Source organism: Phycodurus eques, chromosome 12 (genome assembly GCF_024500275.1).
Source record: "Phycodurus eques isolate BA_2022a chromosome 12, UOR_Pequ_1.1, whole genome shotgun sequence".
NCBI classification, from domain to species: Eukaryota; Metazoa; Chordata; class Actinopteri; order Syngnathiformes; family Syngnathidae; genus Phycodurus; species Phycodurus eques.
In genome coordinates, this window is record NC_084536.1 from 15,248,553 (window position 1) to 15,261,010 (window position 12,458).

General features: G+C 41.9%; 1 protein-coding gene across 1 annotated transcript in view; it reads left to right on the forward strand.

Moving 5' to 3' along the window:
* The first annotated feature begins 4,321 nt into the window (after positions 1 to 4,321).
* The window catches only part of LOC133410618 (sodium-driven chloride bicarbonate exchanger-like), a 37,847-nt gene continuing 29,710 nt past the window's right edge, over positions 4,322 to 12,458 (forward strand). The window contains exons 1-9 of the mRNA XM_061692016.1: positions 4,322 to 4,942; positions 5,091 to 5,245; positions 6,149 to 6,270; positions 6,415 to 6,573; positions 6,684 to 6,745; positions 8,112 to 8,526; positions 8,587 to 8,863; positions 10,972 to 10,975; positions 11,137 to 11,232. Coding sequence (XP_061548000.1) covers positions 4,356 to 4,942; positions 5,091 to 5,245; positions 6,149 to 6,270; positions 6,415 to 6,573; positions 6,684 to 6,745; positions 8,112 to 8,526; positions 8,587 to 8,863; positions 10,972 to 10,975; positions 11,137 to 11,232 — 1,877 coding nt within the window. The 5' untranslated portion in view covers positions 4,322 to 4,355. The remainder of the gene's footprint in view (positions 4,943 to 5,090; positions 5,246 to 6,148; positions 6,271 to 6,414; positions 6,574 to 6,683; positions 6,746 to 8,111; positions 8,527 to 8,586; positions 8,864 to 10,971; positions 10,976 to 11,136; positions 11,233 to 12,458) is intronic.

Here is a 12,458-nt window from a genome sequence, read left to right on the forward strand (position 1 = left end):
GACACCCCCACCCCCAGTACACCCAACCCACCACGCCCAGTAGCATGTGTTATCTTGGTAATAAGCTTAAAACTGAGAGCAAGGTGTTCACTGTGCAGTCGTGGCCGCAGCTGCTCCCTCTGCACTGTGACTTTAACTAATCTCACACGAATCTCACTTCCTTTCCTCTTTTTTCCTTTTTTTTTTTTCCAAAATCAGAATCGTCTATATTTCCGTCAAAAACACACAAGGAATTTGTCTCCAGTAGCTGGAGCCGGTCTAGTCTGACAACATACAGTCAATTGACAGAGAATAATTTTGAGATATAAAAACACAGTACGGGGAGTCACTGAGCAATGAAAGGTTACCGGTAATGCTGATACAATTTTTATTTTTATTTTTTTGACAATTGTGCAAATGATGCAAAGTCCTCTACCAATTTAGAGCAATTTGAAATGACTAATAGAGCGATAATCTGGTACAGTGACCATTGTGCAAGTAGCGCAGAGACTTCCAGAAATTTAAGCAGTTTAAAGTGACTAGCAGTGTGATAATCTGGAACAGTGTCAATTGTGCAAATGGTGCAGATATTTCTCAACCCCATGAGTGGCCAGTATTGGTCAACAACCTATATGCAAATAGTGTAGAGTGGTGAGACTAATACAGTGACCGAATATTGTATAATTGGCCCGACAGAGCTATCAACAATCTCATGACAAAATTGGCAGCATGTTACAATGGAATTGTAAGTTAACTGTTTCAAGAAGTTAATGGCAAGAGGGAGGAAGCTGTTGGAATGTCTGCTAGTTTTAGTTTGCATTGATCGATAGCGCCTACCTGAGGGAAGAAGCTGGAAGAGGTGGTGACCAGGATGTGGAGGGTCCAAGAGGATTTTGCATGCTCTTGTCTTAGTTCTGGCAGCGTGCAAGTTGGGTAGGCGGGTACCGACAATCTTTTTTTTTTAGCAGGTTTGATTGTCCGTTGCAGTCGGAGTTTGTCCTTTTTTGTGGCAGCACCAAACCAGACTGTGATGGATGAGCACAGGACTGATTTGATGACTGCTGTGTAGAACTGCCTCAACAGCTCCTGTGGCAGGCAGTGCTTCCTCAGAAGCCGCAGAATGGTTTTTTTTGTTTCTTTTTTTTTTTTTTAAAAGAATGGAGTTGATGTTGGTCTCCCACTTCAGGTCCTGAGAGACTGTAATTCCCAGGAACCTGAAGGTCTTGATGGTTGACACAGGGCATTTGGACAGCGTGAGGGCCAGCTGTGGGGAAGGATGCTCCCTGAAGTCCGCGATCATCTCTACAGTCTTGAGCATGTTCAGCTCCAGGTTGTGAAGTGTCAACCTGGTTAGGCACCATCTTGAAATTTAAATGTGAATCATCCAGATGATCACTTTTTCAATGATGCACTGATAACTTTGACAGTGAAATTGCTGCCTTCATATCCTGCTTGGTCAGTGTCTAAATAATTTATTTAGACACTGACCAAGCAGGATAAATTTGAGGGATGTGGTGGATTTAATTTTAATATTTTAATTGGATCCATACACACAATATTTTAATTGGATCCATACACACTGGTTCCACCAAAAAAATACAAGTTGGACATTTCATTAGGTACACCTCACAATCTAAAATATCTAAAATAAAGAGTCACTGTGTAACCAAAAAAAAAAGAAAGAAATCTCTTCAGTTGTGATGAAGACTATCAGAGAGGTATTGATTTAGCAATCTTCAATAGTTTACATATGGTTTGGTCTGCAGTTCCTCATTTTCAGTGCTGTTTGTCATCATTTGGGCAAGTCTGAATACAGAGGAAGCCCGCATACTTATAGGTCGGCATTCGCGTGTTCACCTCGAAGGGAATTTTTTTCCCAAGATATCCCCTGTTTGCAGAACCCCCCACTTATTCATGTTTGTTTTTTTTCTTAAAAGAAAAATTCATGGCAATTATATTGAATGTCAGTTTTCTGTGGATTTTGACTGTTCATGGTCGGGGCCCAGACATGTCCACATGCATTTTAGGGGGCAGGTCCGCAAGCCCAAAAAAGGGCACCTATCTCCAAAATTATTCACACTATTAAGAAAAAAAAACAGTTGTATATATTGAACTTAAGTATTTATTTCTCTTCACACAATCAACAAGGTCAATAAAACAACTATTGACAACGGAGGTGAAGGGATGCTTCAGTGAATTTAAAAAGTCTACACACCCCTGTTCAAATGGCAAATTTTTGTGTTATATGAAAATAAGACCAGGATAACCTGTAACCAGCTCAATTTTAAAAAATGAGGTGAAATCAAAATAACCAACTGTGACATGGTTGCACAAGTGCACACACCCTCTTATAAATGGGGATGTGGCTCTGTTCAGAATTACGCAATCACATTCAAACTCATGTTAAATGTGGGTCAGCACACACCGGCCACCGTTTACAGTGTTTTTGATTAACCTCAAATAAATTAAGTTGGGAGCATATGTGTAATTGTCCAATATGTGTAATTCTCTAAATGCTAATAGAACAAATACACGCATACAGTATATGTATATAAAAGATAAGATTTGCATAAGACATTTTATGTCTCGGATCTCATTTGATTGTGCAGGGGTACTTAATAAAACGGCCAGTGAGTGTCCACTCATACAAATTCAAAGTGATTATCTTTTCTTTCAAATGTGCAGAAGTCAACATGCCCACCCACCCTTCCAATATGAAAGGTTTCCCTTGGCTTTGTGTGACATGTCCCCGATATCGGTGCACTGGCTCATAACTTCAGCACTCGTGAAATATTAAGCAGCCCTGGGACTCATAAACACATCTTCAGTGGGACGTTGTGATTTCACGCTATATCACAAACATTTTAAGGCATCGAATGCACTAGCCTGTCATGGACTGTCTGTCATTTATGTGAATAATAAATCCCCGCATGTCCTCCGCGGACCTACTTTGGCACTCATGGTGCATAAATAGGTAAATAACTCAGGTAAAATAGCTAAATACTGACATAAATAACCTATTCTTGATACAAGGCGAGCATAGCCCCCTCCAGCCATATGTTCGATAGCCAAATACGGTGGACACCAGCATATTTGCGGTTTTATTTTTCCCAGAGTTTTTTAGGAGACCTATCCCCGAGGTCTTTCACGATTAAATATTTTTAGAATTGATTATTCTATTGCTTATTCCATCGATTAACCGAGTAATCGGGGAAATAAAATTGGCTCAAAGTTTATTGCAAAATCATGTTTTTCCATTACTGGTTATGAACCAATCGTTGTTGTTTATTTGGTATTGCTTGATTAAGCAAAACCAAATAAACAACAACCCCGCATTATCACAGGAGAGGGAGTGATGTACTCTCCAACGTTTTTGAAACTGAGAACTACTTTTTGAGTACTGATTAACACAAAGGCCTACTAGTTTGATATGCACTTCTGAGGCAGCTTCACGTTCATCTACTTGTCGATTACAGCGGGTTATTCATACTATTGCTGCAAATAACAATTATTTCTGTAATACAAACTTGTTTTTTACATAAATTGATTATGATTCAGTTACTTAAAAATGTTGATCATTGTTTTCTAAAGTAAAAGCAAATGTTTGCAAATGTCTTATTTTAATTAAACAAGCATAATCAGTCTGCTTTCCCGAAGGACTACAGAAAACAGAAAATATTTACAGTTGGGAGGCTGAAGGATGGAGAGAATTTGGACAATTGTGAATTAAACCATGGCTGTAAACAATTAATCTATTATCTCAATAGTTGTGGATGAATTTGATTATGGATTCGTTGTTGATTAATCGATTAATTGTGACACCTATCCCCTGTAATTTGCGGAAACACCCACTAATTTTCGATGCTATTTTTCCCGATCCACCATTGTGCTTTTTTTTTTTCCTAATTCATTTTCAGGGGATGTTTTTTCTTTTTTCTCCACTATTCCTGATCCTGCAACAGTCCCTGTCCACACACGACTTGCCTCAGCTCTTAAGATATGCCTAATTACATTTCAAGCAGCCTCAGCCAATCAGTGTGCTCGTTTCATTAGAGGCAATGATGGAGAGGGAGCTCTCCTCCGTGCTTGCACGCTGATGCCAATTGCTTTAAGTCATCATCCCTTTTTTTGTTCCTCCACTGCGTTGCATTCTGGGAGGCGTATTCAAATACCGTCAAATATAGAAATGTATATATATATAGATAGATAGATGCAAGTTCAGATCTGGCGTCAGAGTAGTGACCCGTCCGGGAAGCGCGTGCACGCGAGCAGACCACTTTCGGACTGCAGCGATGGAATGGACGCGCAGTTTGGGTCCCTAATCTCAAACAACGCGGAAAGAAGTTCACCCGTGAAAAAAAAAAAGCCCCAGAGAGATGACGAATCAGTCGGAGGCAGACACTTTCCCCGACCCCAAGGACGCGCAAGGGGGCAAACTCTCCCCTCCCGGTGGTGCGCACGGAGACGCCGACGCCCGTCACGGTCACACCCTCCATGGAGCAAGAGCGGGAGACAACTTCTCTCCGTCCACGCAGCCTCCGCCGTCCGCCTCTGCAGGAGCCATGTTCCCTTACCCGAGCCAGCACGCCGCCGCGCACGCCGCCGCCGCGCACGCCGCCGCCGCGCACGCCGCCTTCTCCATCGGCAGCCCCGGCCGCTACGTGGCCCACCACCACCCGGTGCTCGCCAACGGAGCCTACAACGGCCTGCTGAGCAACTCGTCCGCCCAGGGCTACCCGCCGCCGGCGCCGCCGCCGCCGCCGCCCCCGCCGCCGGCCGCCGGCTACCCGTACGCGCAGCAGTACGGAGCCGCGTACCAGGGAGGCGCCTTCTACCAGTTCTCCTCGGCGCAGGCCGCCGGGCTGCAGGTGCCGGGCAAGGCGCAGGTGTACCTGTGCAACAGGGCCCTGTGGCTCAAGTTCCACAGACACCAGACGGAGATGATCATCACTAAGCAGGGACGGTGAGGAGGAATTGATTTGAATTTATTTCAGATATGATGATCCCCCCCCCCCCCCCCCCTCCCAAAAAAAAAAACCCCGCTTTTCTCAACAATTATACCGACCGCTGTTTATTGTTTTCTTCACCTCCTGCATTTCTTTCTGCCGTAGGAGAATGTTCCCGTTTCTCAGCTTCAACATTTCCGGCCTGGACCCAATTGCGCACTACAACATTTTTGTGGACGTTATCCTGGCTGATCCAAATCACTGGAGGTTCCAAGGAGGCAAGTGGGTGCCCTGCGGAAAGGCAGACACCAATGTCGTAGGTAAGGTGCAATATCATGTATCATCACTATTTTTATTGCAGGCTTTTTAACGTCCACATAAATTGTCGAGTTATTGACTACAAATAATAATACAAAAAAAAAACCCAAAAACATTTATTTTATAAACTGCACTCTGCTCATCGCCTGTCGTATAAAAACAATGATTTATTTAACATCAGTCAAAAAGACAAAAGCACATGAAAAGTTTGATGAAACAAGTGAAGCATTTTTCGTATGAATTTCGTATAATTTAAACTGTTTATTATCATGTGTTGTTCACATGTAGAACACACAGCTAATAACATCGTGGGCAATATATACGTGTAACATCGAATTTAAATCTATTCAATTGAACAAAACATTCAAAGAACACACCCAAAGTTGCAAAGATGTTTGTCAAATTGCAAACATTTTTCCTCCATTGATCAATTTAGACAGGATTTCAAGTGTTATGGTTCTAAATTTGCATGCAATAGCTAAAGAACGCCGATTAAAATGGCTTGGATTACATTTCACAATGCGGTCAAAGCACAGATGCAGACTTTGAAGCCAAATGTTGGCAGCAGTTTGCTTCCACTGCTCCTTTTAATACAGAGGTAGAATTTTAAACGATGCTGATTTAGCTTTACGAAAGCTAAATAACAAACATAATAACTCATTTAAGAGTGATAGGAATGTCTGTTATTTAAAAAAAAAAAACGAATATGAAAAGAAATGACAATGTAAATATTCCACGATAAGTAGCCTCATTCAAAAGCACTTGACTAGTTCCTCTCTGACCAGTCGCTCAAAACTGAGCATTATGATTTTTTTTTTTTTTTTTTGATATACAGCTTTTGCATTGGCTCTCCGTGATACTAAATAAAGATTGCGCTTAACATTTGTTCCCCCCCCCCCCAATAGGAAATCGAGTTTACATGCACCCTGACTCGCCTAACACAGGTGCGCACTGGATGCGTCAGGAGATCTCTTTTGGCAAATTAAAGCTCACAAACAATAAAGGCGCATCCAACAACACGGGACAGGTAACATTGATTATGTTTTCTATCTGATTCCCCATTTGATTAGATTTTCCAGTACGCGTCGATCATTTCAGATGCACCTTTTATTGTCTTCCTAAATGGATCTTGTCAATCCAAACGAGTGCAAAGTCTTGCTTTCCAATCTAGATGGTGGTCCTGCAGTCTCTGCACCAATACCAGCCCAGGCTGCACGTGGTGGAAGTCAACGAGGACGGCACGGAGGACAGCAGCCAGCCGGGAAGAGTGCAGACGTTCACCTTCACCGAAACGCAGTTCATCGCCGTCACGGCCTACCAGAACACCGACGTAAGACCGCAAAGATCGCCGCCAGCACCTCCAAGAACGATCGCACTCTCCTATCGAATGCACTTTGACAATGAAGCCATGCGTGCACTTTCCTCATCCCCTCCCAACAGATTACTCAACTGAAAATTGACCACAACCCATTTGCAAAAGGATTTCGGGACAACTATGACACGTAAGATTTGCAACTAATATGATTAGAAATACAGTTCTTAATGTCAGTGTTACTCAGTAGATGCAGCTCGATCAGCTTCCATTTATGAAGGCAAAATGTCCCCACTTAATGCTCGACATTTGTTGCAATCATCATCATCATCATCATCATCATCCTCATCATCATCCTCATCATCATAGATGCTTGCCCCTCCATATCACGATTAATTGAGATGCAAAGTTGTGCGTTTTCCTAAATAATGACCTCAGTGTTATAACTTCAAAACGTGAATCTGCCAATGCAGTTCTTGACAATATATTCACTTAAAAAAAAATTACAAAGTAAAATAAATACACCCCCCCCCCCTTTCTGCACAATATTTCTCTACACTGAATTGAATGCACAATTGGATCCAATACAAGAGCAACAACCACAATCAAAAATACCCAGTATTATCTTTATAAATGCTGATTGTCTTATTATTTCTAAGATATTAATTTGACTTAAATGGTTAGATCGTGTAGTTGGGACTCAAATTAATTTTTGTTATGATCAATAAAAATGTACCCCTTTTCACAACAAATGGCCCTTGAGTGTTTGATCAGGCCTAAAAGCCAAATTTGAATGCTAATAACGCCATTTCTTAAAAATATACTGTGCATTTTGGACTTATTGATTTTACTCGACGATCACAATAGCTGAGTGTATTGTCGTGTAGGTGTTCCTATTCAAGTGGCCCGTGGGTGAGTCTTCAGATATGGTGCTAGAAATGTTTTCATGCTAAACAATATTAGCACTATTGGTAATCCAATCAAATAAAATGTATGTGTGTACCTCATAAATAAATACATACTCTAACAGTAATGACCATTATAAAAATAACGGATAAAGTATTTAATTTACTCACCAATCCCAATTATTTTTTTAGACTGTGTTTGTGTGTCGATGCCTCTTTAGACACATGTGCTAAAAATGTTTGAAGCTAAATATTTAGTTTTTTCTATGAATAAATACATTCCATGCCGCGAACTAAAACATGAATATAAAATAATACTACGAATAATAACGCTGTTTTTAAATGATACAAAATAGTACGACTACTATGAGTAATAATAATTGCATTCATAAAAAAAAAATCCTATGAATACAATTTATTTGAAAAACATCGATTGAGAAACCAGTGAAAAGGATTACGTCATCAACATAATGATAATCATAATAATAATACATTCTTTGAAAATGATTTGATTCGTTTTTTTTTTGGTGTGTGCGCGTGTAATTGTACCGCACTAATGAAGTGTGAAGTTGCCTGCGTCGCATGATTTTCACTGCGTTGCGTGGCGCAGCTGTCGTGTCGTGACTTTGGTGCGCGCGTGTTTGTTTCCAGCGTGTACACAGGCTGCGACATCGACCGTCTCACTCCGTCGCCGGGCGAGTCCCCCCGGCCCCGCTACGCCGTGCACAGCCCCTTCCTCCAGGAGCAGTTCGTCAGCTCTTACGCCAAATCTCGCTTCCACCCCGGCGTGGCGGCGGCGGACCGCGGCGTGCCCCTCGGCAACAGCTTGCAGAGCGACGAGCCCCCGGTGGGCGGCCCCCCGCAGCGCTGGTTCGTCTCTCCTGCCAACAACCGACTGGACTTCGCCGAGGCCGCCGACTTCGCCGGTAACGCCGCCACCCTGCTGTCGTACGCCGCGGCCGGAGTCAAGGCGCTCCCCTGCTCCAACCGGGCCCTCGGCTACTACGCGGACCCTTCCGGCTGGGGGGGACGCACCCCTCCGCAGTACTGCGCCAAAGCCAGCTCCGTCTTCCCCTGCTGGCCCTCCAACTCCATCGGGGGGAGGAGCAACTGCCTGGCCGAGGAGGGCGACTCGGTCCCCACGCAGAGGTCGCCCGTCGGCTCGGAGGAACCGGCCAAAGCCAAAGACATGACCTCCGAGACCGGCTGGATAGAGACGCCGTCGTCCATCAAGTCCATCGACTCCAGCGACTCGGGCATCTTCGAGGCGATCAAACGGAGGCGGATGTCGCCCTCGTCCACCCCGGTGGCGGACGCTGTGTCCCCGCTAAAGTCGTCGGACCTCCTGAGGGAGGACAAGACCTGCTCCAAGGACATTGGCTACTACAGCTTCTACCCTTCCAGCTAAATCGATCTATCTATCTATCTATCTATCTATCTATCTATCTATCTATCTATCTATCTATCTATCTATCTATCTATCTATCTATCTATCTATCTATCTATCTATCTATCTATCTATCTCTCTCTCTCTCTCTCTCTCTCTCTCTCTCTCTCTCTCTCTCTCTCTCTCTCTCTCTCTCTCTCTCTCTCTCTCTCTCTCTCTCTCTCTCTCTCTCTCTCTCGCTCGCTCGCTCGCTCGCTAGCTAGCCTTCTATCCATCCATCCACCTTTCAGTCCTCCGATTTGTCCTTCTATCCTACCATACGTCCACCCTTGCCCCATCCAGCTACAGTAATTTACCCTTCTCTCTCTATCCAGCCATGCAACGGATATCAAAAGTTTACACACCCCTGTTCAAATGCCAGGTTTTGTGACCAAAATGTAAACAGTTAAATCATTTCAAATCTCCTTCCACAATTATATGGTAATTTAAAAAAATCAATCTTTTCAAGCGCGGACGTAAAAATAATTGAGATAACGTGTTTGCACAATTGTACACACCCTTTTATAACTGGGGATGTCACTTTCAAACTCATGTTAAATGGGAACCACCATTTTAAGTGCCTCTGCCAAATAAAGCCAAATAAAGTTCAGTTGTTCTAGTAGGCTTTTTATGAGATTTATTTTGGTTTCCAGCAGAAGCCTGAAGGTTTTAGTGCTAGCACTGACTGCTATTTGGAAGTGCTGAATTCCTTTCATCAGGTCTCAAGGCTCAGTTCTAATAAAATCCCTCTGATGCTGTAGAACCTCTCTGCGGAATATGGCTTGTGCTGTAATACTGCACGTGACAACAAAATGCCAGGAAAAGCCCACTAGAACATCTGAACTTTATTTGGGATTAATCAGAGGCACTTTAAATGGCGACAGATGTGTGGTGACTGCCATTTAAGACAAGTTGAAATGTAATTACTTAATTGTGAACACACACCGCATTATCTGTTGTTTTTCCACTCCCCCGCTCAAAAAGATTTATTTTTTTTGTCAAATTTAGTCGTAGAGGTTATATGTCACATTAATGGTGTTCTTAACTGTTTTTTTCTTAGTCTTTTCTTTTTTTTTTATTTTTTTTTTTTTAAATATCACAAAAACCTTGCATATGAACAGGGGTGTGTAGACTTTTTTTAATCCACTATCGACAGTACCCTTCTATCCATCTGTCCATCATTCTATCAATAGAAATTGTGACAGTTCACTTTCACTGTTAATAGCTAAAAAGTGTACATTATCCATTATTCACTTCTTACAGTCAGGGCCAATGTAAATAGGAATATAATTTATATATATTAATTGGTGATAGTGATTTGATGTACCCTCCAAATACACTATGTAGTGTTGAAATGAACAAATCTTCTGTCAAGTAGCCTCAAGTGATATTGATTTATCTATAAACTGTACATATACATATTGATGATGTGTACATGACATGTTTTTGTGTAGCAAAACGCATATTTTGTACTTTATCCCAAACTGTAGGCTACCAAATGTTGCTGATGTTATACTGCTACATTCATGAAAATGCTTGAAAACAACTTCGATGTCTGTAATGTTTTTTTTTTTTTTTTTTTAAAGAGGCACTCTTTGTTGTTGTGAAAATATCAGTCTGTTCTAATATCATAGAAGCAGAATAAAAAATGTTATGAATTTATGTATGTTTTGTTATACGGTGTTTGAACATAATCACCCTGAATGCATCATCAATTTCAAACATGGATTATTTTAAATTTTTGAAATTTAAAACTTTGAGGGGCCAGGATCTCCCAACGTGATCTTTTTCTTTTCCTGTGATAAGTGGTGGCTCCAGAAATTTGGCAAAGCTCTTTACAGATGTGAAAAAAAATAATAATTAAGAAGCCCTGGCTTCAGGTGTCGAGAAGTGACACCGAGAATGAATGAATGCGGTCTGTCCGATTTGACGTGTGACTTTGACATGAATTTCATATCATCCAAGCTAACACAACACTGTTATTTGATTCTAATCAACACACACGAAAAGTAACATTTGATGACTTACTATGTAACGTATTTTGGAATCTTAATTTGTAAACACTTTTTTGTTGTTGTTCTTTAGCAGTGTACAAAACTGCTACATCTTAGGTAAGTGAACGCTTTAAGTGCTGAAATGTTCACAACTGTGTTCGAATGGAGTACGACTGCTTTCAGTGTGCATTTAGTTGCTTTTTCGATGTGAAAGTGATTCTCAGTGGCCTGTGTGTCTCTGCGTGTGTGTTTGAAGGTTGAGTCCGTGGAGAGAAGTTCTCAAGATCAACCAGCAGATGGCGACAGATGCTCAGATGCTGCTGTTCCTTGGTAGCATGGAGCACAAAAACAGGTCAGTCCAGGGTCAGGCAAATGCAGTACACGTTCATTTGGATTCATACATTAGCAGCAAATTGAGGATTAAGACTCCCCCCCCCCCTTGATAAATAGATTTCTGAGGCTCAGCACGGTTGTTGCTAGTCTGCCTCACAGGGCTCGGGCCCTCGTTACACCTTTGTTCTTAAATTTCTCTTACTGTTAACTACCATTTGTGGTTAACTGACTTTCACACTTGTAAACTTGAGAGGTATGTTAGAATTTTACTTAATGAAAGGTTCTGATTGACCTTGGTACAAATGAGATGCTGAGAACGAGAGTGGGCTAAATCAAGTTTTTGTCATTTTTAAGTTAAGTGCGGAAATGAATAGAGGAAAGGCATATCTTTCAATTGAATATTGCTCTAAATCAAGCTTCAGTTCCAATTTTGACAGATAGGGGACAGTTCATTCTTGCACCAAGCACTTTCCTTTCATCAGCAGGCCACAGGACATGTTACACTGTCCAAGATGGCCACACCCATGAAACCAAGCTGTAAAAAGATCCCAGAAAGTGAAGTTCAGAGACAAATAGAAGACTCAGGAAGTAAGTAGTGCTTTAGCTTGGGTGCAATTTCACCTACATGTTAGTATAAATTAATGCTTTTTACCATCGTTAATATGAAACGGTGATGGATTTGACAGAGCGTGGGCTTGAGACCACTATTACACTAAACAGTTTTTTTCTTTTCTTTAAGAAGAAGAAGGATAATCTTTTATTGTCATGAACATGCATACGACATTTTTCTCTGCATTTAACCCATCACAGTGAACACATACACATGTTAGTGGAACACACTGGAGCAGGGAGCAGCTGAAGCGCCCGGGGAGCATTTCAGGGTATCAGTGTCTTGCTCAAGGACACCACAGGGGTATGTTGGCGGATAGTCCTGTCGGGGTCTTGAACCTAGGTCCCCCACGGTGGCAGGCGATGATCTTAACCATTGGGTCAAGGCAACCTAGAACATACAAACCTGTATTCAACCTATAAAACTGAAGATGATGGCAGTACATCATTTGTGCAAGCAATATGATCCCAGCCCAAAATCATTCTATTTGAGAAAATGTTGTCGAGTTCTCAGTGGCTCGAATGATTTGTATTTCCATTATGAGATTTTCTTTTCTAACAAACCCGATGTCCCACTGTACAGATACTGGGAGTCTAAACCTAATAAACTGAAATTGAATAAAACTAATCTAGCAT